Source organism: Podarcis liolepis (assembly GCF_965112155.1).
Source record: "Podarcis liolepis genome assembly, chromosome: 7".
NCBI classification, from domain to species: domain Eukaryota; kingdom Metazoa; phylum Chordata; class Lepidosauria; order Squamata; family Lacertidae; genus Podarcis; species Podarcis liolepis.
Genome location: NC_139561.1, coordinates 19,470,614 through 19,497,697, shown reverse-complemented (window position 1 = coordinate 19,497,697; position 27,084 = coordinate 19,470,614). Strand labels below are relative to the sequence as shown.

General features: G+C 46.0%; 1 protein-coding gene across 2 annotated transcripts; it reads left to right on the top strand.

Annotated features, from left to right (window-relative positions):
• On the top strand, nt 1-26,628 carry SLC25A33 (solute carrier family 25 member 33). 2 transcript variants are annotated; one of them, XM_083513232.1, is made up of 7 exons: nt 1-256; nt 16,036-16,215; nt 16,386-16,463; nt 19,386-19,486; nt 23,102-23,168; nt 24,039-24,322; nt 26,081-26,628. In XM_083513232.1, exons 1-7 carry the CDS (start codon nt 204-206, stop codon nt 26,281-26,283), a joined length of 966 nt encoding a protein of 321 aa, XP_083369358.1. In that variant the 5' UTR covers nt 1-203; the 3' UTR covers nt 26,284-26,628. The 2 variants fall into 2 exon arrangements, with proteins under 2 accessions (XP_083369358.1, XP_083369357.1); XM_083513231.1 differs by lacking the exon at nt 1-256 and adding an exon at nt 10,668-10,804.
• The last annotated feature ends 456 nt before the right edge of the window (nt 26,629-27,084 follow it).

Here is a 27,084-nt window from a genome sequence, read left to right as displayed (position 1 = left end):
TTAACCTCGCAGCCGGCCAGGCTGCCTCGCGGTTGGCTCGTTATGCACGTGGAGCTGGGTGCCGGCGTCGCGTGACCTGGCTGGCTGTGTTGGCGCAGGCCCAGTTCTGCCTGGCCGTCCTCGGCATTGGAAGCAGCAGTAGAAACTGCGGGGATTGTGGTGACCGGACGGGGCCGGGCCGGCAGGCAGGCAATTAAGCAGGCATGGCCGGACCCACGCAGGAGAAGAGCACGCTGCTGCACCTCTTCGCTGGAGGGTGAGTCCTTCTCCCTCATTTCATTCATCCTTCTGGGCTCATCCTTAAAGCGTTAGGTTTTCTCCCCATTCATCCTTATCCCCCATCTTCATTCATTATCCCCCCCACCCACACTTTATTCATTAATCTCCCCCATCCTTCTTCCTCCATTCACCAGTAAACCGCTTTGAATTTATTTGTTTTTTACAATCAAGCGGTGTTTTAATTTTTATGAAATAAATAATAAATAAATTATTCCCTCTATTTATTTTTCTCTCACATGAACGCCTTCTCTCCATTCATCTCTTCTTTCTTGATTTCTTACCTTCCCTTTTGACCACTACCCTTCCTCTCCCTCTCTGAATTTCCATTTATTTGTTGTCTCAAATCTTCATTCTGTCTCTCTTTATATATCACCCTGCTTTCTTTTATGTCATTACCCTCATCTTACCCATTTCCTCATCCTCCTCTTTCAAAGGGGTGGGGAGAAAATAACGCTGTTAATGGCTACTGCCCATGATGGTTATGCTGTGCTTCCAGGGTCAGAGGCAGTAAAAAGCTAACGCTTCTGAATATCACTTGCCAGAAACCACAGAAGGGTAGAGGGCTCTTGTGTTCCTGCTTGCAGGCTTCCCATAACGGGCACCTGATTGACCACTGTGAAAATAGGATGATGGACTAGATGGGCCACTGGCCTAATCCAGCAAGGCTTTTCTAATGTTTTCCTCCATTCACCCCTTTCCACATTCTCCTCTTCTTTCTTCCTCCCTTCCCTCTTCTTTGCTTTTCTCTTCCGTGACTTCAAAATGGTACATCCATATACAGGCGCAGCCTACCTCTGAGGTCCTGAGAATGCCTGCTAAGGAGTGCCCAGCAGTGCACATTCTATTGGAAGCAAAATGCTTGGATAAGTGAACCTTCCATCCAACCTAGTAGGCCTTGTTTATTTATAAGGAAACACAAACATACACATGTGCTCCCCACACACTTCATAACCCCTTGCTGGTGATAGCTTGTGGCATTCATATAGTGCTTTAGAATGTCAGTTGTGTTTGTACACGTGTGGCATAGTGGTTAGGCCAGGGGTGCAGGAGCCTGCAGCCCTCCGGGTGCGTTTGGGTTCCATCTCCCATCGTCCAGTAGTCGGGGCATCTGGAAGCCTGCAGGTTCCCCCTTTCTTGGGTTTGAGTGTCAGACTGGAAACAGGGAGATCTGGGTTCAAATCCCCCAATTGAACCATGAACCTCACCAGGTGCCCTTGAGCCAGTTTGCCCTCCATCAACTTGATCTATCTCTCAGGATTATTGGAAGGGTAAAATATGCACATGTGTCAGTGAGAATCAGCACTGTGTTGAGCTCCTTGAAGGAAAGACAGGCTGTAAATGTAATAAAAATAATAATGCACTTACACCAGCCCTGTGAGGTAGGCCAGTTTACTTATTCCCTCGTGGCTAGTGCCTTAAATGGCTTTTCAGAAGGTTGGAAATAATTATGCAGGGTGTGCCATTTCATTGCATCCATGTATAAATGCAGGACTCTGTCCTTTTTGTGAGCTTTCCAGAAGGTTGTGATTGGACACTGGGCTAGGCCCTTTTATTTTTGGTCCTTTACTTTCCCAGCAGAGCAAGATCAGACCTGTGCTCAGGCGTGAACTCATTGTGTGGCTTTGAGCAAGCTGCTGGCTCTCTCAGCCACCACCACCCTGTCTGTAAAATGGGACTAACATATCTCAGTGAACAGTAGAGCTTTTCAAGTGCTTTACAGATGAAAAGTGTACATTACAAGAGCAATGGTCTAAAGTGGTTTGGGCTACACCTGCAGCCACAGCTCACTGGTGGGGTGTCTGCTTTGCATGCAGAAGCCTCCTGGTTCAATCCCCAGTGGAGGTAGGACTGGAAGAGAATTTGTGCCTGAAGCCCTGGAGAGCTGCTGCCAGTCAGTGCAGACAATTCAGAGCTAAATGGGACAGTTGTATTACTCTGTATAAGGCAGCTTCCTATGGACTACAACTCCCAATGTAGTTGTAGTCTAAGACTTCTGGGGGGCGCCAGGTTGGCGAAGTCTGCTTCTATTATTTCCCAAGGCAGGTTTATTGCATGCATTGCAAGGTTGGGGCAGACCCGTTCCTCTTGCCATCCTGGGCCTAATGGATACCTGAGCAGGCATGACCAGATCTTAGGCAGGAATCTGGGGAGACTTTAGAATGTGTCTGTGGTTTGTTTGTTTGGAAGTACTGTACCATAGCCTCTTTTTTAATTGTCTTGAAAGTGAAAATAAAAGCATTTCTGTTATTATTATTTTAAGTCCTTGTTCTATTCAGAAAGGACTTCCACGTTCTGAGGATGTGGGTTTCCCTGGCTTGCTTTTTATAGACAACTAATCTGGGAGTGCAGAGACACTAAATTGTGTGTGATCCGTCCCTCCCTCCAAAGTCTGCTTCATGCATCTGCTTATTTGTGGTTAGCAAAGTGTAGGGAAATCCTGCTCTCCCCTCCATCACTACTAAAAAAAACACCCAACCCAGCTAGCTAGCTTACTCTTGGCTTTCGGCTCCCCCTTTTCATTTGTCATGCTTTAGGCAAATACTGCATTATAAATTGTTGCTTCCTGGCTGCAAGTCTCACGCTGCCTTGTCTGCTCTGCGCTGGTTCTTGGGCAAAGAGGGATGTTATACGGTTATATCTGTCCAAGTGTTGCATCATACCAGGCCAGAGTAGAACTGAGGCAGCTTTGTGTTTTGTAAGCAAGAGTGCTGTCTGGGTATCTTTTTTGTGCAGCACGCTGTGTGTGTGGTGTTTTGATCCATGGTGACGGAGGAAGGACCCTGGATCTCAGATCTAGGTCTCTTCTTACATGGGAAGTAAACTCAGCTTTTAAAAATAGAACCGACTTCTAAGTAAGCAGAGCACATTCCCATGCATGTTTATAAGGAAGGGATGTAGCTCAGAAAGTCCCTGGTTTGATCCCCAGCATCTCCAGGTAGGGCTCAGAGATACCCTGCCTTAAACACTGGAGAGTGGCTGCCTGTCAGTGTAGGCAGTACTGTACTGCGTTAGATGGGGCAATTGTCTGACTCTGAATAAGGGAACTTGCCTGTGTCTACACAGAAGGAAGTCTACTCTGGGGTCATTAGTGCTTTCTCCCATATAGATGCACATAGGATTCCATGCCAGCCTCAATATCATTTGGGGATGGATCTGTGTTGTGTTTTTAGAAAATGTGGTACCTCGGGTTAAGTACTTAATTCGTTCCGGAGGTCCGTTCTTAACCTGAAGCACCACTTTAGCTAATGGGGCCTCCCGCTGCTACTGTGCCGCCGGAGCACGGTTTCTGTTCTCATCCTGAAGCAAAGTTCTTAACCCGAGGTAATATTTCTGGGTTAGCGGAGTCTGCAACCTGAAGTGTATGTAACCTGAAGCGTATGTAACCCGAGGTACCACTGTATATGGGGAGGGAATTGCAGACTGACTTGTAATCCCTGAACACACACACTCTCTCTCTCTCTCTCTCTCTCTCTCTCTCTCTCTCTCTCTCTCTCTCTCTGTGTGTGTGTGTGTATGTAAATACTTGTTTTCTCTTCTTGTGTGCAATGACTGTTTTCTTAAAATGGTAACTTTCTTCGTTATTACATCAGTGCCTCAAGAGACAGAGGATTATTTCCCCGCATTGTATGCCTTGACTGGCTTTCTAATGACAGGTTATCTGTCTGTGTCATCAGAAACTGTTTTGTGAATTGCCAGCTTTCAGTACATACTGTAATTAGCACTTTCTGTAACTTTCTGTGTTTCATCTCCCTCTGACTTCGCTTTTTACGTTCCTCCCACCTGACCAGGTATACACAGTCATACCATGCATTCAAAGCTGTGACATCAATGAACATGGCCTTCTGAAATTCATAGAAGCATAGATTTGTACAGGACCTCAAGGGTCATCTAGTCCAACCCCTTGCATTGCAGGAATCACAACTAAGTGATTCCTTAGTCATGTTATTCTTTCATATAATGTGTGTGATGCTTTATAAAATGTGGAGCTAGTGCGGCATAGTGTTTAGTTTCTCAAACCTTGTCCTCCCTTGCCATTGTTAGCTATGGATGATGGGAGTTGTAGTCCAACAACTTGGAAACCCAAGTTTGAGAAACCCCGGAGAGTGTTACAGACTAAGACCTGGGGGAGACCAGGGTTCAAATCCCCACTTGGCCTTCTGCCAGTCACTGCCTCTCAGTCTAGCCTACCTCACAGGATTGTTGTGAGGATAAAATAAGAAGGAGAACTATGTACTTACCCTTGAGGTGGGATATAAATTTAATAAAATATACTATTACTCAGAGTAGACCCACTGAATTGATGGACTTGTGCTAGCCATGTTCTTTAATTTCATTGTGTCTACTCAGTGTAGGACGGACATTGGATGCAACCCCCAGAGGTTTGGATTTGGTTTCAGGGGACCCACAGGGACGAAGCCTTTGTAACAAAGACTCTTTTATTTTAGTTTAATCCAAGGCATCATTGCATCCAAGAAGGGTCCATTGAGTTGAGATTCCTGCATTGCAAGGACCCTGAGGTCCGTTCCAGCTGTGCAGTTCTATGATTCTGTGAGTTCGATAGACCTTACTTCCTGGGAAGTGTGCTTAGGATCACACTTTTGAAATACAGGAGGCGGTTTTCTCAGTACTGTACAGTGGTGCCCCGCAAGACAAATGCCTCGCAAGACGGAAAACCCGCTAGACGAAAGGGTTTTTCGTTTTGGAGGTGCTTCGCAAAACGAATTTCCTATGGGCTTGCTTCACAAGACGGAAATGTCTTGCGAGTTCCTGCGGGGTTTTCCCCCCCCCTTTTCCCAAGCCGTTAAGCCGCTTATCAGCTGATCCTAAGCCGCTTAACAGCTGATCCCCTAAGCCACTAAGCCACTTATCAGCTGATCCGCTAAACCGCTCATCCGCTAAGCCGCTAATAGCACTAATCCACTAAGCCGCTAATGGGCTTGCTTCGCAAGACGAAAAACCGCAAGACGAAGAGACTCGCGGAACGGAATCTTTTCGTCTTGCGAGGCACCACTGTATCTGCATTCCTTTGCAAGCTTTTATTTTCCCACTCGCTCCCTCCTTTCCAAATCTGTATAAATAATTACTTAGGGCTTAGATTCTCTCCACCGCAAGATGATGGAATCCAGGATGAAAGAGACTTAATTAGCTGAAGGGCTTCCTGCCTACCTTTATATAAAGCTGTCCCTGCAAGGCGGAATGCCAGTATAGCAGCGCTTTCTCCCTGGTGTGGCCTTGAGATTTGGACCTGCATGTGGAAACCCTTAAATAGGGTGTGGTTGTTAAAACAATTAGGTCCCCCCCCCCATTTGCTATTCTGCTTGCATATATTTATAGATCTGTGTGTATTCTGTATGTATCTTCAGAGCCAGCATTTGAGGGAGTTGTATTGGGTCTGGACCCTGCCCCCCAAAATTAAGCACTCGATCCTGAATATGCAGCTTGGCTCACTGGCTGGCGTGAGTTGCCAAGATCGATTTTGGAAGTGAATCGCCCCACCTCAGCAAGGGTGCTGCAGAGTTTTGAAAGGTTCGAAAAAGGGTAACCAGAATGATCGAGGGGGTGGAGAAACTCCCTTATGAGAGAAAAGGTTGCAGCATTTGGGGCTTTTTAGGCTAGAGAAAAGGCAAGGCAAGAGGTGACAGGTGTCTAAAGTGATACATGGTCTGGAGGAAGTGGATAAAGGTTTTCTCCCTCTCTCATAACACTGGGACCCATGAGCATCCCATGAAGCTGAATGTTGAATGATTCAGGACAGGTGAGAAAAAGTCTTTGTTCATGCAGCACATAGAAGTGATTCCTTCCTTTCCTTAGCCATGGGAATCTGCTGAGGGAATAAAAAAAAAATTAGTTCTCTAGGTGCCAACATTATTTTAAGATGTCTAGGCAACCAGGCACATGGGATTTTCTAGCTCTGCAGTATAGTCAATAATTGCTGTTCCAAGCTAAATGGTTTCTCCTTCACTTAAGCAGAGAAGATCCTTGGGCAAAGTTCCTTAAAGCAGTGTTAGGAACTCAGATATATTAGCTAGTCACCAAATGGCACCTTATAACTAGGTTACAAGTGCCACAATAGAATGTCTAGGCACCATATTATTATAATTTTTTACAATAAGACTTATTATTCATTTCTGTACCACTTTATATTTTAAAGAAAAAAATCTCAAAGCAGTTGACAACATACGAAAACATCAGATCAAACAATCCAGAATAAAATTTTTATAAAAAAAATAAAACAAATTCAGACTTCAAGGAAAACATTTCAGATCCTTCTCTAAGTGACATTTTGCTTTCCCCATACAGTGGTGCTCCGCAAGACGAATGCCTCGCAAGACGGAAAACTCGCTAGATGAAAGAGTTTTCCGTTTTGGAGGTGCTTCGCAAAACAAATTTCCTATGGGCTTGCTTCGCAAGACAACAATGTCTTGCGAGTTCCTGCTGGTTTTTTCCCCTCCCCCCCCCTTTTTTCTAAGCCGCTAAGACGCTTATCAACTGATCCGATCAGCAGATAAGCCGCTAAAAGCCGCTAATAGCGCTAATCCGCTAATCCATCAATGGGCTTGCTTCGCAAGACGAAAAAACCGCTAGACGAAGAGAATCACAGAACGGATTCTTTTCGTCTTGCGAGGCACCACTGTATATAGCTACTTATTTATATAGCTGCCCCATAGCAAAAGGACTCTAGGAAACCAGTGTGGTGTAGCGGTTAGAGTGTCAGACTAGGACCTGGGAGATCAGGGTTCAAATCCCCACTCGGTCATGAAGCTCACTGGGTGACCTTGGGCCAGTCACAGCCCCTTAACCTACCTCACAGGGTTGTTGTAAGGATTAACTGAGGAAGCGGGGTGAACCATGTACTCCTTGCAGGAAAAGGTGGTATATACATTCAATAAATAAGCTGTTCTGCTTACGAAAGCTGGAGGGGACAGCCATATGGAGATGTGAGTTGCCAACCTGGCACCCAGAGACCTCCGTGTGGTTGCAATTGGACCCACACCTGTCACAAAATGCACCTGGCTAATTTCTGACATTGCCTTAAAGATAGGGTCTATTAATGGTGGATGGAGGGTATTGTTGTTCCGCCAATCTTTACACACACACACAAACCAACCATCACTTGTACCTGACCCTTGGGCTAAGCCAGGCTTCCTCTTTTCTCCAGCCCACCACCCTCTTGCCCAGCAGTGGTCCTTCTGATGCAAATGGTTCTTCCCTGCCATTTGTCCTTGGTGCCTAGCATTTAAAGGTAGACTGAGCCAGGGTGATCCATTCAGTTAGCATGACTGCTGATTGTTATGGGACCTCTCCCCTCTCAAAATGCTGTCAAAAGCCAGCAGTCATTTGCAACAAGTTCCATGAGCTGCTTGTGCATTATTTGTGCAAAAAGCTTCGGCTTGTGTCCTGCTAGGTTCTGCTCAGAGGTGGCCCACTGAAATGAACGGGTTAGTCCCACATGGGTGAACTTAGGCTCGCTAATTTCAGTTGGACTACTCGTGAGTAGGAGTAACGTTGACTGCAGGCCATTGTCTTTGCTAAATTCCTGGCGTTGCCTGCATTGTAGTGCTGGAGGGAGCTGGTGTTAGCAGTTTCCCTTTGCTTTAATATATATCTGGCAGCAAACAAAGCAGCAGGAAAAAAGTCAGCTCCCCCCCCCTTCAATTTGAGCTTGTGGGGCAAGAGGGAGACCTGTCTGGGCCTCGCTTGGCCCAGCTTAAACATTAATCAACCTGAGTGGCAAAGAGTTTGTTTTATTTTACTCTTTATTGTTTTGTTGAATGTTTAAAATGGGGGGGGGTGTCAGCAGCCTCTTTTATCTTCTTGAGAGCCACATTCCTTCATGAGTGATGGATGGGGCCAGAATCAGTGGTCCCCTTTTTCATTTCCTTGGGTCACCCCCTGTCCTGCCGTCCTTAATTTTGCCCCCTCCTCTCTCTGGGTCACCCCCTTTTCTTTATCTCTCGCTCACCCCACTTCCTTTTTCTTTCCTCCATCCCATGCTCAGGAGATCGTAGAATCAAAGAATTGTAGAGCTGGAAGGCACAGTGAGGGTCATCTAGTCTTATCTCCCTGCAATGTTGGAATCTCCACTAGTGCATCCATGACAGATGTCCATCCAACCTCTTCTCAAAAGTCTCCAATGAAGGAGAATCCACCGCGTCTCCTAGGAGACTGTTCCACTGTCAAACAGCTCTTGCTGTCAGAAAGCTCTTCCTGATGTTTAGTCGCAATCTCCTTTCTTGTAACTTGAATCCATTGGTTCCGGTCCTACCCTCTGGAGCAGGACAAAACAAGCTTGCTCCATCCTCCATTTGACAGCCCTTTAGATATTTGAAGCATGTCAAAGTGCAAGTAGATAAATAGGTACCGCTCCGGCGGGAGGGTAAACGGCGTTTCCGTGCGCTGCTCTGGTTCGCCAGAAGTGGCTTAGTCATGCTGGCCACATGACCCGGAAGCTGTACGCCGGCTCCCTCGGCCATTAAAGTGAGATGAGCGCCGCAACCCCAGAGTCGGCCACGACTGGACCTAATGGTCAGGGGTCCCTTTACCTTTATGCTATCTTATCTCTGCATCCTCTTTCCCAGGCTAAACATACCCAGCTCCCTCAACCATCCCTCATAAGGCTGGGTTTCCTTGATGATCTCGAAACCAAGAGGTCAATACTGATTGCTTGTGGATGGCTTCTGAAAGGAGGCTGAGGCCCACAGACTGCCCACCCCAGTAGTAAAGGCATCCATCCCCTCCAACAACACCTGGGACAAATAGGAACATAGAAGACTGCCTTACAGCAAGTTGGACCATTGGTCCATCTAGCTCAGCCTAGATGCCTACCAGTTGGCATCAGCTTTCCAGGGTTTCAGGCAGGGGACAATTCCCAGCCGTACCTAGGAATGGAACCTGGGGGGTTCTGTGTGCAAAGCAGATGCTCTACCACTGAGCTACAGCTGTTCCCTTAAAATATATGAACAAAGGAAGCTGCCTTATACTGATTACGCAATTGGTCCATGTAGCTCAGTATTGCTTACAGTGATTGTCAGTGACACGAGATGTCAGCTTGTGATGGACGTCTCCCCGTACCTGCTGCAAATCCTCTTTTTTAACCCACCCCCTCACTGTTTTGCTTTTCCTTCGTTCCTCTGCACATCTGAGATGTTTGGCTCTTCTTTGGAATGATGCAAAATGTTTCCCTTGGATCCACAGCAGGCTGCTTTTCAGTAGCTCTCCTGGTTTTGGGGGCAAGAATGTGGAAAAAGGAACAACCCCACCCCCAGTGCCTGCAGAATTGGTTGCTGCAAAGGATAATTAATTATTCTGCAGAGCCGGTTTGCACCGGCTGTTCCAGGCCTCCAGAGTTGCTCAATGTGCTTTGTTGAAATCCACAGTGACATCTGTGAACCGTTCATGCTGACGGTGCAGCTATTAATGCGGCGGCGCATGGGGTTGCAGGTGTACAGCAGAGGGAACGGCTTGCGCACCCAGGACAGCTCTTTGATTTAATACGTTGGTTATTCCTTGGTTGAGTGAATGGTGTGAGTCTTGGTTGCCAAATTTGTTTATTTTATTTTTAAATGGTTCTATTGGGTAACTGTTAGCTTAATCTAGAAGCATAGTAAGGTGCTTTATAGAGAGGCAAGCCATTGGGTCCATCTAACTCTGTATTCCCATCACTGCCTGGAGATGCATTTCCGGATTGAGGCTGGAAACTTTGGTGTGCAGAGCTGACACTCTGTCACTGAGCTGTGGCTACGGGAGGCTTTGTCCAAAACATCTGGAGGGCACCAGGTTGTCAAGGACTGCTTCAAATTGGTCTTGTAGTGTATACTTCTCTTTCACAAAGCACTTGAAAAGCTTTTGTGTGGTTGCTGAGGTCCACTTGCCCCATTTTACAGATGGGGTAAATTGAGACTGGAAGCCAGCAGCTTGCCCAAAGCCACAATGAGCCACAACCCTTCTCCCCACCTCCCACAGCATGGAAACAGATTTGAGTGCACGAAAAGGTACGCACGGTTTATTGAACTATACCCACGCTTCTTGGAACTTACCTACAGGGGATTGGATTACCCTTAGGACCCCTTCCAACTCTACAATTCTATGATTCTGCGACCAATTTTGCTCAGGATGTGAGCAGACCTCCGAGATGCTTGGGGGCTAAGTCTCTCCCAAACCCTACCACTTTTATCATCTCTACTTGTAGATGCCAGGGATCAAACCTGGCACCTGCTGAATGTACAGCTTATGCTGCTTCCATTGAACTATGAGGCCATCCATCTGCAATGCTCCCTTTCGATATATAAGCTAGGCATGGGGAGCAGTCTCTGTGGAGAAGGTTAAAAAGAGTTTGAGCCTGGCAGAAGAGGTAAACAGCTGGTGCTCTGAGGATGTCTGCCAAGTCTTGGAGAGAAGTCGGAATGTTTTGCAAAACATGTGATATCACTCGCAGGGGGCTCGTCGGAGGGCGTGTGGGTGTCCGTGCAATCAAAACATTCTTCGCACTAAATGGGGCGGCTGGAGGAGCATGCCATCGCGCCTGGTAACCTTGCGCCTTACTTTTAGAAGGAAGCCCACAGAAGGCCAACTTACTGGTTGACGCACCATGATACAGTCTCTGTGTGAGCGTGTGTGAATGATCCGTTGCTGATTTTTGCTGGGGAAGGGTTTGACTTTCTTCCTCTATACATAAAAATGTAAGGCTGTCGTCACTCAGAGGATTTGCAGAGCCGTATCACAAACTGGGAATTGCATGAAGAACAATCCAAGAGGTCAAGAAAAGAAAGCTTAGCGGTTGCATGGGGTGAGAAGGGGACACTCTAGGGAGTGAAGGTTGGGGAATGGCAGTGGGGTTGGCAAGTGGAGCGAGCTGGGGCACAGACCCTAGTATGGTGCATACAAATATAAGGCCACAATTTTACTCCTCCTCCGGTCATGTTCAGTTATGGAACTCGTCATCTGCTGTTGCTTCATCTGCCAAAGGTAGCCCTCACTTCCTTTTTGTTTAATATGCCTGATCTCATCTGCACTGGGATTTACCGTATCTGAGTGCCGTGCTTTTGATTGACAGTGTTCCTGCGGAAAGAGGAAGGAAAACGAGTAATGCAATACCTGAAAATATTAGTGTGGGTGTTTACAGTAGATGGCTTGAATTGTACAGTAATCAGTGGGTGTTTTCAGTTTGTTTTGTTTTAAGTGTCATCTGATACGCTTGTGTCCTGTCATATTTCTGTGTACATAATACATATATACAAAAAACAAGCCATTATAGATCCTACACTGCGGAATTTCAGAATGCTGATTTTTTAAAATATCTATTAAGATGCAGTTCAGCTAGTTTGTGGAAGGTGGGAAGCTTAGCAGCAGGAGCTTATTTGAACAGCTTAGCTTCATGGAGCCTCCGTTGTTAATAATAATAATAATAATAATTTATTATTTATACCCGCCCATCTGACTGGGTTTCCCCAGCCACTCTGGGTGGCTTCCAACAAAACACTAAAATACAATAACCTATTAAACATTAAAAGCTTCCCTAAACAGGGCTGCCTTCAGATGTCTTCTAAAAGTTTGGTAGTTATTTTTCTCTTTGACATCTGGTGGGAGGGCATTCCACAGGGCGGGTGCCACTACCAAGAAGACCCTCTGCCTGGTTCCCTGTAACTTGGCTTCTCGCAGCGAGGGAACCGCCAGAAGGCCCTCGTTGCTGGACCTCAGTGTCCGGGCTGAATGATGGGGGTGGAGAAGCTCCTTCAGGTATACTGCACCGAGGCTGTTTAGGGCTTTAAAGGTCAGCACCAACACTTTGAATTGTGCTCAGAAAAGTACTGAGAGCCAGTTTACAGAGGAAGTCCATCTTTCACTGTGCTTAGGATAAATAACGGGGAGACACCTGTTGCTTTCATGCCCTGTCTTGTGGAGCCGCCTGGCTTGCTGTCATTTGCTAACCTGCTGGTGGGCTCAGTTTGTTTTGCAATTTACTACTGCATTAATAAATACTGTAATGGAAGGGAAGGCTCAGGACAGACAAAAGGTATAGCATTTCTGCAAAGCGTCCGTTCAAAACAATGGAATCCAGTCCTACAAGAGGCACTGAGGACCACCAGTTGGGATGGCTTTGTCAAAAGGATTAGACAAGTTCATGGAAAAGGCTCTCGGTGACTACTAGCCACAATGACTATGTTCTGCCTCTATCCTCTGGTCAGCACTGTATGTTTGTGGACAATGCTAGAAACTCAGATATTTAAGGTACATGTCAAATGGCTCCTTAAACTAGAGTTAGTCACCAAAACAGAGTACCTAGCTGCCATTTTGGGGCCAGACAGCTCTAAAATTGTTTTTCAATAAAACCGTTTGGTCCCTGAAATTCATTCTGATTGTGCAGATAAAATATACCGGATAGAATCCTACAGGATGTTTTGCTGGTGTGTGAAAATAGTCAAGAGCCAAGGATCCCCAGGCATGCACCTCCAGATGGTGGAGACGACAGGTGTCATCATCCTGGCACCTGGGCATCTTCCCTTGGCCGCAAGTAGCTGATAGCTAGGTGCAAAATGTGCCTGGCGCCTGGCTAATTTTGAACACTGCTTCTGGATACCAGTTTCTTGGGGTTGCTAATGGGGAGAGCAATGTTGCAAACAGGTCCTGATTCTGAGCTTCCCATTGGGGCATCTGGGTGGCCACTGTGAGAACAGGATGTTGAACAAGATAGGCCTTTGGTCTGATTCAGCAGGGCTCTTTATGTTTCCTGCCTAACTGGAAACTTTTGTATGCAGTAAACCAGGTGTGGCGGACATGTGGCCCTCTGGATCTTGTGTTTATTATTTATTTAGACCAGCCTTTCTCAACCTTGGGTCCCCAGGTGCTGTTGGACTACAACTCCCATCATCCATAGCTACCGGGACCAGTGATCAGGAATGATGGGAGCTGTAGTCCCAACAGCATCTGGGGATCAAAGGTTGAGAAAGGCTGATCTGGACCTTTTGCACCCTGCTCTTCAGCCAAAAAGGCTCCTAGAGGGGCTTACACACCATCAAAACAGTCTCTGTCCACAGGCTTACAATCTTTTTTTTAAACAACCATGACACACAAGGGGAAAAGGACAGGGAGGGAAAAGTGGGGAAATCAAACTTGTGCACCAATTGTTAAACTGTTGCTGAACTACAGCTCCTATCACCCCTCTCCATAGTTAAAATTCAGCAACATATGGAGATCCAAATGTTCCCCAGACCTGCAATAAATGATTGGTGGGGGGGGGGCAGGAACAAGAGCAAAGAGGGGTCTCAAAACCTTCACCTACCAGCCAGTGACTTGGGGGGGGGGGTTCATCCGGCTGTCAGTCCCCTTCTCTCCCTCTTGGCTTTTCCGTATAATTTTCACATGACCCTCTCTTGGCCTCCTTTGGCAGCAGGCGTAGCTGCTAAGAAGCTCTATAAAAAGCCCGCGGAGAAAAAGCTTAGCCACCGATAGCATCTTTGTTCCTTTTCTAAAATTGTATAACTGGGGCACAGTGACGGCACCGTTGGAGGGAGTAGCCCATTTTATACACTGCCTTCATGTTACTTGCTTTTTTTTGAAGGTGCTCCTGTGCCCACCCAGGACCCCATACCATGGCCTGACATCCATTGGATGCCAGCACGCAGTGATCACTGGATTAAATGGAGTGGCCAGGGCATCAGGCCACTCCTGTCACGCACACAAGGTTTTAATTGTCATTCTTGGCAGCCCAAGAATTGGATTTTTTCCCTGCCGCTTAGCCAAGGTTCTAGTCTCTTTGATGCACAGAGGTGCTTTAGAACACGCAAGCCATGCATAGTGTTATTTCAGTAACCAGCGTTCATTCCTAGGTGGACATGTTTTCTGTGGGTGTTTGTTTTGTTTTATTTTGTTTGTTTGTTTGTTTGTTTGTTGCACCTAGTCCCTCCTTCCTTCAATCAGATGTGTGCCCATCAGTTGCTTGCTGTAGGGTATTTGCAAGGTAGTGGGGTGGGTGCATGTTGACCGCCAACCATTGTTTGCTTTTTTGAGGTGCTCCGTTTTTAAAATCTTTAGACTGTCAGAACACATTCAGGCTGGTTGCAATGAACTGTCTCTCCCTCTCCTCATCTCCCCGTTCTGATCCTCTTTTAGGTTCCATGGACATGTGAACAGCACAGGGCTTGTGTACCATGAGGGGGAGGAATGCAACCTGATTGCGTTGGCCGTGGCTGTATTTGCAGAGCTTGAAAGCCAATGTCAAACCTCTGGTTCTGTACACAGAGCAGAGAGAAGCTCAGATAACAGCTGGTCTTCAAAGGCCCCTGCTGTCTGTCATTCAGTGGACTCTGCTCTCCCTCTCTCACACATAGACCTGGTGCCCAGGTTACAGGTGTGACACAGTAGCCAGGGATTGGGGGCCTTCAGCTCTCCAGATGTTTCACTACGAGTCCCATTATCCTTCACCATTGGCCATGCTGTCTGTGACTGATGTACGCTGTAGTCCACTTTTGCTGAACTACAACTCCCATTAGCCCTAGCAAGCATGACCAATGACCAGGGATGGTGGGAGTTGTAGGCAAGGCCAAAGGCTTCCCACACCTGCTTTAGATGCAGGCCTTGCCCTCTCCATGCTTTTTGGAGGTAACCAAATCAGGTAGTTGATTTGTTCAAAATGGGGCTTCCCATTTGGGGCCTTGGCTCCGGGGAACATGCAAGAAGTTCCTTTTGGAGCACAAAGGGCAAAATGTTCTGCCCCTCTCCTGTGACCTGACCTTCATGGCTCCTGTCTTGTTTATCTGGAAAGTGGCCCTTTTGATTGTGGAGTGATTTCTGAAGCTGCTTTGCCAGTGGTGGTTGAGTGCCATGGCTCAGAGCAGAGTCACAGGGACAAGAAAAGCAAGTGATGCTCTAGTTTGGGAATGGGGAACCTGTTGAACTCCAGCTCCCAGCAGCCCCAGCCAACACAGTCAATGATCAGGGATGATGGGAGCTGCAGTCCATCAACATCTGGAGGGCCACAGGGTCCCCACTTGTGGCATGGACAGCACTGAGCTGGGTGGACCAGTGGTCTGGGTTGGTATACAAGGCAGCTTCCTAGGGCAAGTGGCTGTGATTTGTATTCAGTTGTATAAAGTGCAACTAAATAAATTCCTGCTCTTATCTCTTAAAGAGTTAGTTTAGAAGCGACAGTTTCTTTTTTTCTGTGTCAAGGCCATGGATAAGCAGCTTTTGTTTGATAGTGTAAGCCTCAAAGGCATATTATATGTATGTGGTATTTTAAAATCTGGGTTTTCAAAAGTTCATGGGACCTTTCTTCCTCCTCAAATCTGTTGTGGAACCTCTTCTGCATTGCCAAGGATTCTGGAGGCACATTATTATTTATTTAACTGAATCTGTATACCACTTAATCGTAAAAACGTCTAACTGGTTTCTATAAAATTTAAAATTGCCAGTGTAAATTATTTCATGGGAGTCGGAAGTTAAAAATAAGTTGGCCTACCAAAAAAATCAGTATATAAAATGAATTGACAGTTGGTAATGCGCATTTAGAAAATAAAACTGTATTAAACTTTAGGTGTTTGGAAAGGCTAAACAAAAAAATGTTCTTAGGAGGTGCAAAAAAGTGTACAGTGAAAGTGCCTACCTAACAGTTCCAGAGAGTAGTTGCTGCCACGCTGAAAGACTGACCATTAATGCGGCACATATAAGCATGCCAGTGTGGTGGATCACATGCTCAGGACTGAGGTCCGTGTGGTTTCTTCCCTTTCATCTGACGTCTTCTACGTTTTTTCCCCCCAGGTGTGGTGGGACAGTGGGCGCCATCTTCACCTGTCCGCTGGAAGTCATCAAGACAAGGCTCCAGTCTTCAAAACTGGCTTTCCGCACAGTCTACTACCCGCAAGTCCAGCTGGGCACGATCAGTGGCGAAGGAGTGGTCCGTCAGACGTCTGTCTCCCCGGGCCTCATCCGGGTCCTCAAGTGAGTATAACGGGTTTGGCCATCTAGAAATATTAAGCAGCTCCACACGGTGCTAAATGGGGTCCCCCTCCTTTCACTGTGTCCTTGCTCTCTATTCTTAACCCCAGACTTTCCAGATATGTTTTGCTTCATCTTCTCTCCCCTCTCTCACCCCCCTCCCCAAACTGCAGATCCATTTTGGAAAAGGAGGGACCACGGTCTCTGTTTCGTGGGCTGGGGCCCAACCTGGTTGGAGTTGCGCCGTCAAGGTACGAATCTATTTATTTCATTCCTATCCTGCCATCTTTCCTGCAAGGAGCTCAAAGTGGCGCATATACTTCTCCTTTTTTTTAATCCTCACAACAACAACAGCCCTGTGAGTTAGGTTAGGCTGAGTGAGTGACTGGCCCAAGGGAGCTTCATGGCTAAGTAGGGATTTGAACCCTGTTCTCCCAGGTCCTAGTCTGGCACTCAAGCCACAGCACCATACCGGTTCTCATCTTGCTTTTTAGCCTTTCAGAAGCCTTTAATGTACTTGGCTTATAACTCTGGTTATATAACTCACCAGAGACTTACCTGGTAGCGGCAACAGGCAACTGCTTCCATTTCCCACAGTCCTTCATAGCATAGAAGTCAGCTTCTCAACAGTCCTGCTAGCAGGTAAATCTACTGCTGAGGATTCTGGGACAGGTGTTGGTGTTGGCTAACCCTGGCAGGGCACAGAGGGCACCTGCCCAAGGTTGCCGGGAACCAAAACCAGGGCCTTTAAAAATATGCAGTGGATTATTTCACTTGCTTGATAGAGATGTGTATTTTGCTCAGTCTTTGCGGGCAGGGGTGTGTGTGTGTGTGTGTGTGTGTGTGTGTGTGTGTGTGTTGGAAACCGTATTCAAGACAGACGTAACCAACATTCACACTGCTCAGAGAAGTCCCACTGACATTAAGGAAAATGACAAAGTTAGGTCTGTAAATTCTAAGGGGTCTACTGTGAGTAGGGTTAATGTCAGGTTCAACCTCTAAAGTGGTATATGTGCACAGCAGAGGGAATCTTGGAGAGGTTCTGTGCATATTGAAGGCATAAATTTGGAAAAACCTTCTGAGTCCATGCCCTTTCCCAGGGTTTTATATTTATTTTCTTAGATGTATATCCTGCCTTCATTCCATCATGGAACCCCACCATTTGTGGGGTTCCCAGGCACAAACCAGACCCAGACCAGTGGTTAACACGTCTCCAGATCGTGTTGATCCTAGATAGGAAATTCAGTACAGTGGTACCTCGGGTTAAGAACTTAATTTGTTCCGGAGGTCTGTCCCTAACCTGAAACTATTCTTAACCTGAAGCACCACTTTAGCTAATGGGGCCTCCTGCTGCCGTCGTGCCGCTGCTGCGTAATTTCTGTTCTCATCCTGAAGCAAAGTTCTTAACCCAAGGTACTATTTCTGGGTTAGCGGAATCTGTAACCTGAAGTGTCTGTAACCCAAGGTACCACTGTATCTGCATAGTCTCAGCTCTCTTCCTTTTTTAAAAAATAAAAGCAAGGTTTCTAGTCCTCAAGGTTGCCAAGATAGGCTTGAAAGTGTACATGTGTGGTTAACATCTCAGCCGGAAGGGAGTCCTGAAAAGGATGATCAGTAGTCAGGGTTGGCTGGGGTACTGCTTTAGAATCCTTCACAGCTCCTGAAGCAGGCAAGATTTTGCATAATATGTGTGCATTTGCAATGGCTTCTCAGTGTCTTAAAAACAGCTTCCCAGTTTCTCATTTTTCTCCTTCTTGTACATGCCCCACACTGGCAACATCTTGCCGCCTTCCAGCTCGCTGGACAAGCTTGCACACTCTTTTATTCTCCAGTCTGGGGTAATGATTTAATTGGGAAAGGGAATTTCTCCCCTTCTCCTGCAAAGGCCGACGGCTTAGCCCTGGCCAAAGGAGCCTTTCTCCTTGACAACAATACTGAGATCCCAGCTGAAAGATACATTTGTAGGTTTTGTTTCATTTTTTTAAAAAAGCCTTTCGGACGAGAATAGCAGCCTTGTTCTAAAGCTGGAGCGCTTTGCTAATGGCTCTGGCTCTGGGATCCTTCTTTGGGGCCAGAACTGGGGAGAAAGGATAGGAGAGGTGGCTGTCCCTCCGCAGAAATAAAACTCTGACCTCCTTCTGTTTACTTGCCAGGCCCTAAGGCACTATTGATAATCCAGTCACTATTTATCTAGGCCTAAACTACCTCCAGGCCCAGCCCACTCATGAGGTGGGGTGAAGCCATTGCCTCAGGTGGCAGAAGTCCTCAAGGCCAAGGTGTACCCACAGGCTCCCCGCTGCCTCCAGCACCAACACTGAAATCTTGCAAGATCTTGAGAAGCATGCGAGATCTCACGAGATTTCTGCAACATCTTGCCGGAAATCGGCACCAGTTCAGACGCCATTTCACCACTAGCGGGACGGGCGGCAAGATAAGGTGGAACTTCCTGTTTCAACCTAAGTGGTGAAATGGGACATTCCACCCCTGCCTACCTTGCAAGGTTGTTGTGAGCACAAAATGGGATTGGAGACTAAGAACTCTGTACGCTGCCCTAGAGCTCCTTGGAGGAAAAATGAGATGTTAAGAAAATACATAAAGTATTAGCTTAGTTTGGATTATTCATGTCTGTGCTGTATAAGGAAAAAAGGGGGGGCATATATTGCCACTTTTTTTTTTAGCTAAGAAGGGTACAGCAAGTAATCAGAGCAGTGCAAGCCATCTTCCAGATCTGGCGAGTCCAGAACATCTCTGACTGTGGGTGCAAAGCCTCTTTTCCCCACAACATACAGCGTTTCTCGAAGCTATGCTACAGCTGACTTGTTTTATTTTTCTGAGCTGTTGTGGAAAATGCATCCTGTGGGGCTGTTGGGAGTTGTAGTCCCAAACCACAAAGCGAAGTCTCTGCTCAGATGATCAGACAAGTGGAAAGTGTTTGAATAAAAATGATCATTCTAACATTCTGCCTATTTTTGTTTGCGTCATCATCATCATCATTATTATTATTATTATGAAGACAGGCTGCACAAGGTTTTTGTTTTTAATGGGGTTTAAAAAGGTCAGAGGCCATCGCTTTACAAGGACACCCACTCTTAGTCAACCTGACTTTGCCTCTTCAATTCATGATTAGAACTCAGAGCCCTTTTCCCCACCCCTCCTCTTACCCTCTCCCACAGGGCCGTCTATTTTGCCTGCTACTCCAAGGCCAAGCAGCAGTTCAATAACATCTTTGTGCCGAACAGCAACATCGTCCATGTCTGCTCAGCAGGTTCTGCAGGTTTGTAACCCTAATCGAAGGGGATGTAGTTTACCAGCCAGTGCTTTTTATGAAGATGCATTGAGCAAAAGCAGCTGTGCCTCTATTGGGGCCAACCAGGCTAAGGGGTTGGCAGCCTGGCAGCCTCCGGGTGTGGGTGGGAAGACCTTTTTTGGCCCAACAGGCTGGATCTTTATCTCCTCCCCCTCCCCGCAACAGGCTAACTTTGACAGGTGGGCGGGACCATTCACCTTGCAGTCATCTGACGTCAGAATGCTAGCTGAGGCAGGTAGACTTGACTGGTGAGCAGCCTGGCTGCAAGTCCATTGTTATCATTAAATTTATTACTCACTCTTCACCAGCAGATCCCAGGGCAGGTTACACTGATTTAACATTTAAAACAGTTAAAATAGACGACAAATCACCGGTACAAGGTGGGCTCTGAAAACTCGTGTCTCGGGTGTCAAAAGCCAGGGTAAAGAGGTGGATCTTCAGCATTCGCTGGGCGCTGTGCAGGAGTGAAGCCAGGAACACCTTTAAACCAGGAGTGAATAAACACAAGGCCAAATTCAAGATACAATTGTAGAGTTGGAAGGGACCACAAGGGTCATCTAGTCTATCCCACTACAATGCAGGAATCTTTTGCCTAACACGGGGCTCGAACCCACAACCCTGAGATCCACACGAGTCTCACGCTCTGCCACATGGAGCCATGAGATCATGCTTGGTGTTGGTGGACTGTGTATTTCATTTCTTAAATTTATATCCCGCCCGTCCTCCCAAAGGAGCCCAGGGTGGTAGACACTTGTGTAATGAAAAAATGCAATTAAAAATAAAAGTGTATTAAAGAAAAAAGTTAAAACTTTTGAAACAGATTTATGAACAGATGTAACCAAGTCATGTGTCTGGATCGGCCTTTCCAAACAGGAAAGGCGTGCTGAAACGAATGAGGTTAATTTCCCTAGTTATCACATCCAGGTTTATTTATTTAAGGGTTTTAAATAAACTGCTTAAAAAAACAAATCTCTAAGCAGTGTACATTAAATATTGCCTAATTTTCTTTGCCTAATTGAAGCTACATTTCCTTAATTTTGCCTGGTGTGAGAGTGACTTAAGAGAAGTGAAGTCTTGTTTGAACATTATATGTAACAAGTGAAGTCTTGTTTGAACATTGTATGTATGTTTGAACGTTGCATGATCAGTCCAGTGGCCCATCTATTCCAGCATCCTGTTCCCAACTAGATGTCTGTGGGAAGCCAGGAAGCAGGAACTGAGTGCAACAGCAGGGTTCTCCCCACATGTGATTCCCAGCTACTGACTTCCTCTTTGCGAAAACAACAGTGTGTGACAAAGGGAGCAACAAGAATCAAACAAGGAGGACTGCTCAGTTTCCTTCTGTCTCTCAAATAAGGGAGCTGCCTCCCTTCTGAGACCAGCTCACCTGTGTGCATTTCCTTTCTTTCTGTTTCCCTTTTTATTTTTTGCATTGGATCAGAAGTGCCGATCTCCAGGCACAGAGCAGCTGTGTGTATTGCAGCCGCTCTCCAGTTACACAAGCTGCTATCCAGCTTGAGCCAGAGCAGAGCTTGAAATAAACCAAGTGTTACATGGGCCGCTTACATAACTTTGGAGACATGTGCCTTTCTGCAGAAAGCTACCGGGAAATGTGGCTATGCGTCTCCATTAATTTGATCTGGCCATTTTACCTGCTCAGTTGGTTTTTACATGTTTCTACTGTGTGAATGCAAATTTGCAGAGGCTGATGCAAATAATTGCCTGCCTTCCTGTTAACAGCTGAGGGCTGCGGCTCAGAGGGAGAGCACTTGTTTTACATACAGAAGGTCCCAGGTTCAATCCCTGGCATCTCCAGGTCAGAAAGGACTTTTTACCTGCAACCCTGGAGAGCCACTGCCAGTCAGTGTAGACAACACTGAACTGACCCAGTGGTCTGACTCTGTATAAGGCAGCTTCCCATTCAAATCAGTCCTTTATGCAGAACCATGAGGACTAGAATCTTATTTACTTTTTAGCAGGAGGGCTCCACTGTGGAACACCTGCATTGCATGCAGAAGGTCCCATTTCCAACTCCCAGCATCTCCAGATAAAGGCTGGGGTACAAGTCCACAGAGCCACTGCCAGCCCGTGTAAACAGTACTGAGCTAGATGGACTTAAGGGCCTGATTTGGTGTAAGGCACCTTCCTGTCAATCCCTGGGATCTGTCCCCCCCCCCCAAAAAAAAGTTCAGGTAACAGGTGATGGGAGAGATCACTTGTATGAGACTGTAGAAAAACACTAAAGTCAGAGTTGATAATGTTATACCAGGTGGGCCAATGGACAGAAGTGATCTAAGGTAGTATTGCCCACCCTTTTTCTTCTGCCCCAAAGCCACCTCTGTTGATCACATCCAGAAGTGGACAGATGACTCAACAATGCCACCTAGAGCTCCTGCATAGGTGGTACACACACTTTCATGCATAGACGTTCTCTGAATTTGTAAGGGCAGCTTGAGATGTTCCACCTGTCCTGGACACAACAGAGACCTACAGGAAATGCCAATCGGCTCTTTTAAAAAGTGGAAGGGTGGATTTAGATTTGTGTTTAGTGCTGAGCACACGCACAAAGACATTTGGATACCTACTTTTAGACTGGTTTTCAAAAAAGCTTTTCAGTCAAACTGTCCCCAGCAGAGATGAAAGAAACATTAAACTATTTTCCATATGAGGGCTGCAGGAGGTTCTTTGTCTTTGAAAAATGGAAGCTGCTGTCAAGCTCTTGCTCCATCTAGCTCAGTGCTGTCTACACTGGCTTGTAGCACCTCTCCAGGGCTTCAGGCTTTCTGAGCCCTACCTGGAGATGTCAGGGACTGAACCTAGGATCTTTTTGCTTGCAAAGCAGAGGCTCTGCCACTGAGCTACTTGTAAGTGATGTTCCATTGGATGTGCAAGAGATGCTTCTTCTCAAGTTTATAGCTGTATATTATCTACAATTTTATTGCGTGCACTGCGTAGAGTGCTTTGTGATTAAGCAGAATAAAAACCTTTCTAAATCTTTGTGGGAGTGGGGCTTATTGGTTTGCTTTGTTCTTACTATGTATTTTGTGTTTTTATCTTATATTTTTATGCTGTGAACCACCCTGAGATCTTTGAAGGGCAGTATCCATATTTAATAAATACATGAAATACAGGAGGGGAATGCACACATCTTGAAAACCAAAACAACGATCTCTTTTCCTTGATGCTTCTTATCCATATGCAAACTTCTTGCAGGTTACAGTGTTGTTGTTAAGATTTGTATACCTCCCTTTATTTGTAGATAAAAGACACAAAATGCATAATAAAATTAAGAACAAAAACAAACCAATAATCCCTCCTCCCACGACACATTTAAAAGGGCATCGGGTGTCAATCAGCCCAAGGTCTGATCAAAGAGGAACATTTTCAACTGGCACCTAAAGGACAGGGAGAGATCTTTCCAATCATTGCTAACCAATCTGCTTTAACTGACAATGTGCCCGGGACCTTCTGCAAGCGCCCAAATGTGCCCTCTCACCAGGCTGCCTTTTTCCCGGCTGTCCTTTCCTTTTCTCAGTGCTTTGACAAGCTAACCAATTTCCTTCTCCCTCATCTGTTTCGCAGCCTTTATCACAAACTCGCTGATGAACCCCATATGGATGGTGAAAACCAGGATGCAGCTGGAAAGGAGGTAATCCCAGGAGCTGAGCTGGTGAAACAGCACCTAAGGGAAAGGAAGGTGTATTTGCAAAGGATGCTCTAGAGGGCGCTGTAACGGGGGGTAGCTCTTCCGCTTGGGGGCTGCATCCTATTCTGGGCCACTGTCTCCCTCAGCTGTGTCACCTCCACCAAGCTGCCTCAGCTGGAGAGATAGGCAGGAGATGGCTTCTTTCATCACCTCCTTGCATTTGAACGGTGTCAGCTGGTCTTTATGGGAACAACCGTTTAGAACAGGCTTCCTCAAACTTGGCCCTCCAGATGTTTTTGGCCTACAACTCCCATGATCCCTAGCTAGCAGGACCAGTGGTCAGGGGTGATGGGAGTTGTAGTCCCAAAGCATCTGGAGGGTCGAGTTTGAGGAAGCCTGGTTTAGAAAATGGTGTGTGTTTTGATTTTGGTTTTCCTCTTCCCTCCCTGTCCACTCTCCCTTGTGTGCTGTGTGTGTGTGTGTGTGTGTGTGTGTGTGTGTGTGTGTGTGTTTCTTAAGTTTGTAAACCTGCAAGTAAGGGGACTGTCTTGTTTCAACGGTGCATCAGCCACCCTGGGAACCGTTTTGACCAAAGAGTAGGGTGCAAATCCTCTAAATAAATAAAGAAATATAAAGTGCCTTTAAAAATTGGAATAAATGGATGGTTATTCATTTTTTGGAATGGAGGGTGGTGGGAGAAATTCTGGGTTGCAGCTAATGCTAGTTCTACAATAGTAAATTCATGACTGGCTTCAGTAGATCTACTCCTGGAGTAGGACTAGAACAGCTATAGACCACCGGTCACGTATCTTGATTCAAGTAAGGTACTGATCGCTGTCTCTCTCCACCCCCACCCGCCTTTCTGCATTCCAGAGTCAGAGGTTCGAAGCAGATGAACGCGCTGCAATGTGCTCGCTATGTCTACCAGACAGAAGGAGTCCGCGGCTTCTATCGGGGCCTGACGGCCTCCTACGCTGGGATCTCTGAGACCATCATCTGCTTTGCTATTTATGAGAGCCTGAAGAAGCACGTGAGCGAGGTCCGGTTGGCCCCTTCTCCCGCTGGCGGGACAGAGCGGAACTCCACAAGTTTCTTCGGATTGATGGTCGCCGCGGCCATTTCGAAAGGCTGTGCGTCATGCATTGCTTACCCACATGGTACGTGAGCTGCACCCTTTGCTGGACTGGCTTCCGTCCAGGCACTGACCTCCTTCAGTTCATCTTCCTGAGATTCCCTTAGCTATTTATTTATTCTCATTCATTCATTCATAATCAAGTTGCTAGCCCTCATGGTTGGTTGTACAACAGGGATGAGAAATCTGGTCCAGGCCTGGTGCCTGCCAGGGGGTCCAAATCTGACTGCAGGGCCATTTGCCCCAAACCACGCCCACCTGCCTGTCATCTGATGTTGCTCGTGACATCTGGTATAGGGTTGAATCCTGCATTTGCTGTGAACACCCAGAGAGTGGGTGGGCTGGCATCCAAACTGAGCAGGATTTAACCTTACGATTTAAGCAGGATTTAAACCGCAGCAGGGAACAGGGACATGCTGACAAAACGGAGTGGGATTTAACACCCCCACACACACACACACTTATTTACTGATTGGGGGGTGGCCCTTAAATCCTTTCTGGTTCGGCTGAATTTCTTGCAAACCCTTCCTGATTTGGGAAGTGGTTTGCATGGAACCTCCTCCTAAAAGCAATGGGGGCCAACTCGGTTTTAGCATTGCCTTGAAAGGTGCTTTGAAGACCCGTGTTCTTGACTTGAAAGCACCTTGCACCTGATGTCATTGTGGAATTGCCAGTTTTGATAAGGATCTAGCCCGTGGAGCTAAAATGGTTCCCAACCTTGTCTTATGAAAAACCTTAAAACGTAAGACTTAAATCTTATTTTTACCAACTTCTCATAACCATTACCTTTTTACCTAATTCTTTAAACATTTTTACAAGAGCCAAGTAATTTCATTTCAACATTTTTCCAATGTTCATAAAACATTTCTGATAATAGAAAAAAAGAGAATAAAAACAATCCAATCTTCTTCCAGCGTCCCCTCCCCCCGGTCCCGGGATTGTCAGTCCTTTTTGTCCCATTAGTCTGGCACATTAACCTGGTGCTCTTATATCCGAGGCCTTCAAATCTCTTCCATGTCCCTTCCGCAGCTCTTCTTCATGTATTCCTTTCACTCGTGGGAACTCCAGCTTGGTAGTGTTTGTGACCCTTTTCAACAAATCAGCCCCTTTCTCATAGTCCATACTAAGCTCCATGTGGTATAGACTAAGCTCCATGTGGTGTCAAACTAAGCTCCATGTGGTAACTAAGCTCCATGTGGTAAGACAAGATGATAATAGAGTAAGGTAACGTAATGACAGAATATTATGAATTATGGAAAGGATTTGCTGTGACAATTATTAATCAAGATACAAGAGATGGGAGGAGGAGGAGGTCGTGGAAAGAAGGTAATGAAAATGGAGAATTTGAAAATGATGGTTTTCTTTTTTTCTTTTTCTGTTTTTGTCTTTTTTCTTTGTAATTTTGTCTTTTTTGTAATTTTAAAAAAAAATCTTTTTTCAATAAATATCATTATAGAAAAAAAATGGTTCCCAACCCCTGCTGGGAGGTATGCTTGAAAAGAGGGTAGGTGGTACCTGGTTGTTTGGCAGGTGTGCCCTTGTCCCCTCCTGCAAACCAGAATTCAGCAAAACAGCAGCCTATGCAAATACAGAAAGTTCATGTTCTAAAATTCTTTCTTGCAAGCAAAACAGTTTGCCACTACACTATGCCGCCTGCTAACTCGCTGAGGAAAACTTAAAATGGGAGTTGCAGGGGTTTGGTCTAGATGACCCTAGAGGTCCCTTCCAACTCTACAGATCTATTATTCCAGCACCTTTAATTTGTCTCTCTTTCCTACCCTAGAGGTTATACGGACAAGACTACGGGAGGAAGGCACCAAGTACAAGACGTTTGTCCAGACGGCGCGGCTGGTGTTTCGGGAAGAGGGCTACTTGGCCTTCTACAGAGGACTCTTTGCCCAGCTCATGCGGCAGATCCCAAACACGGCTATTGTCCTGTCTACCTACGAGTTAATAGTGTACCTGTTAGAAGACCGAGTTAAGTAGCCGACCAAGACTTGAATCAAAAACGCACTCAGACAAACAAACAAAAAACTGTTAAAACTTCCACAGGCCAGTTTCTTCGCAAAGAGCCGTTTCAAACAGTCGGACAGGACTGGAGAGTTGGAAAAATCATGGATCATTTTGCTTGATAACGCGCTCTCTTTTAAAAAGTTTATTTTCTGCTCTCTTTTTCGTTATTTACTTCCTTAGGGGATTCATGCTTTCTGAAAGGTGTTGATGTTTAAATGTTAATAGTTAATTATTACCTTTTTTTAACTTGAAAGAGACGAGGTTCAGAAATTAAAAACGACAAAACTAAATTAAAATCACTATTTAATTTACATAACACACCTTGGGTCTTTCATCTATTACCCCCAACCCAATGAAGCAAAAACCGTTGGATGGGATGTTTGGAAGAATAGTATTTTGTAATCTCAGAAGATAAGAGGCTTCACAAACATAGAAATTGGTGCCTAGTATGATTTCACACGGTGATTCTTGGTTTTGCTTTTTAAAAACAAAAATCAAGTCTCTAGACCTGATGATTAATAAAATTAGCTTTAAGCCAATATGGGGACCCTGGGGCCCTCCAGATATTGCTGGCCTAGACCAGAAACTCCAGGTCATCTCTGGCCATTGTAGTCCAACATTTTGAGCAGAGATGGGGAATCTGTGAGTGTTACTGGAATACAATTCCCATCATCCCTGACCATTGGCTTTGCTATCTGAGGATTGATGGGATCTGGAATCCTCGAACATCTGGAGGAAACGTTTTATCACACCATAGTGTTTGTAATGGCTAGA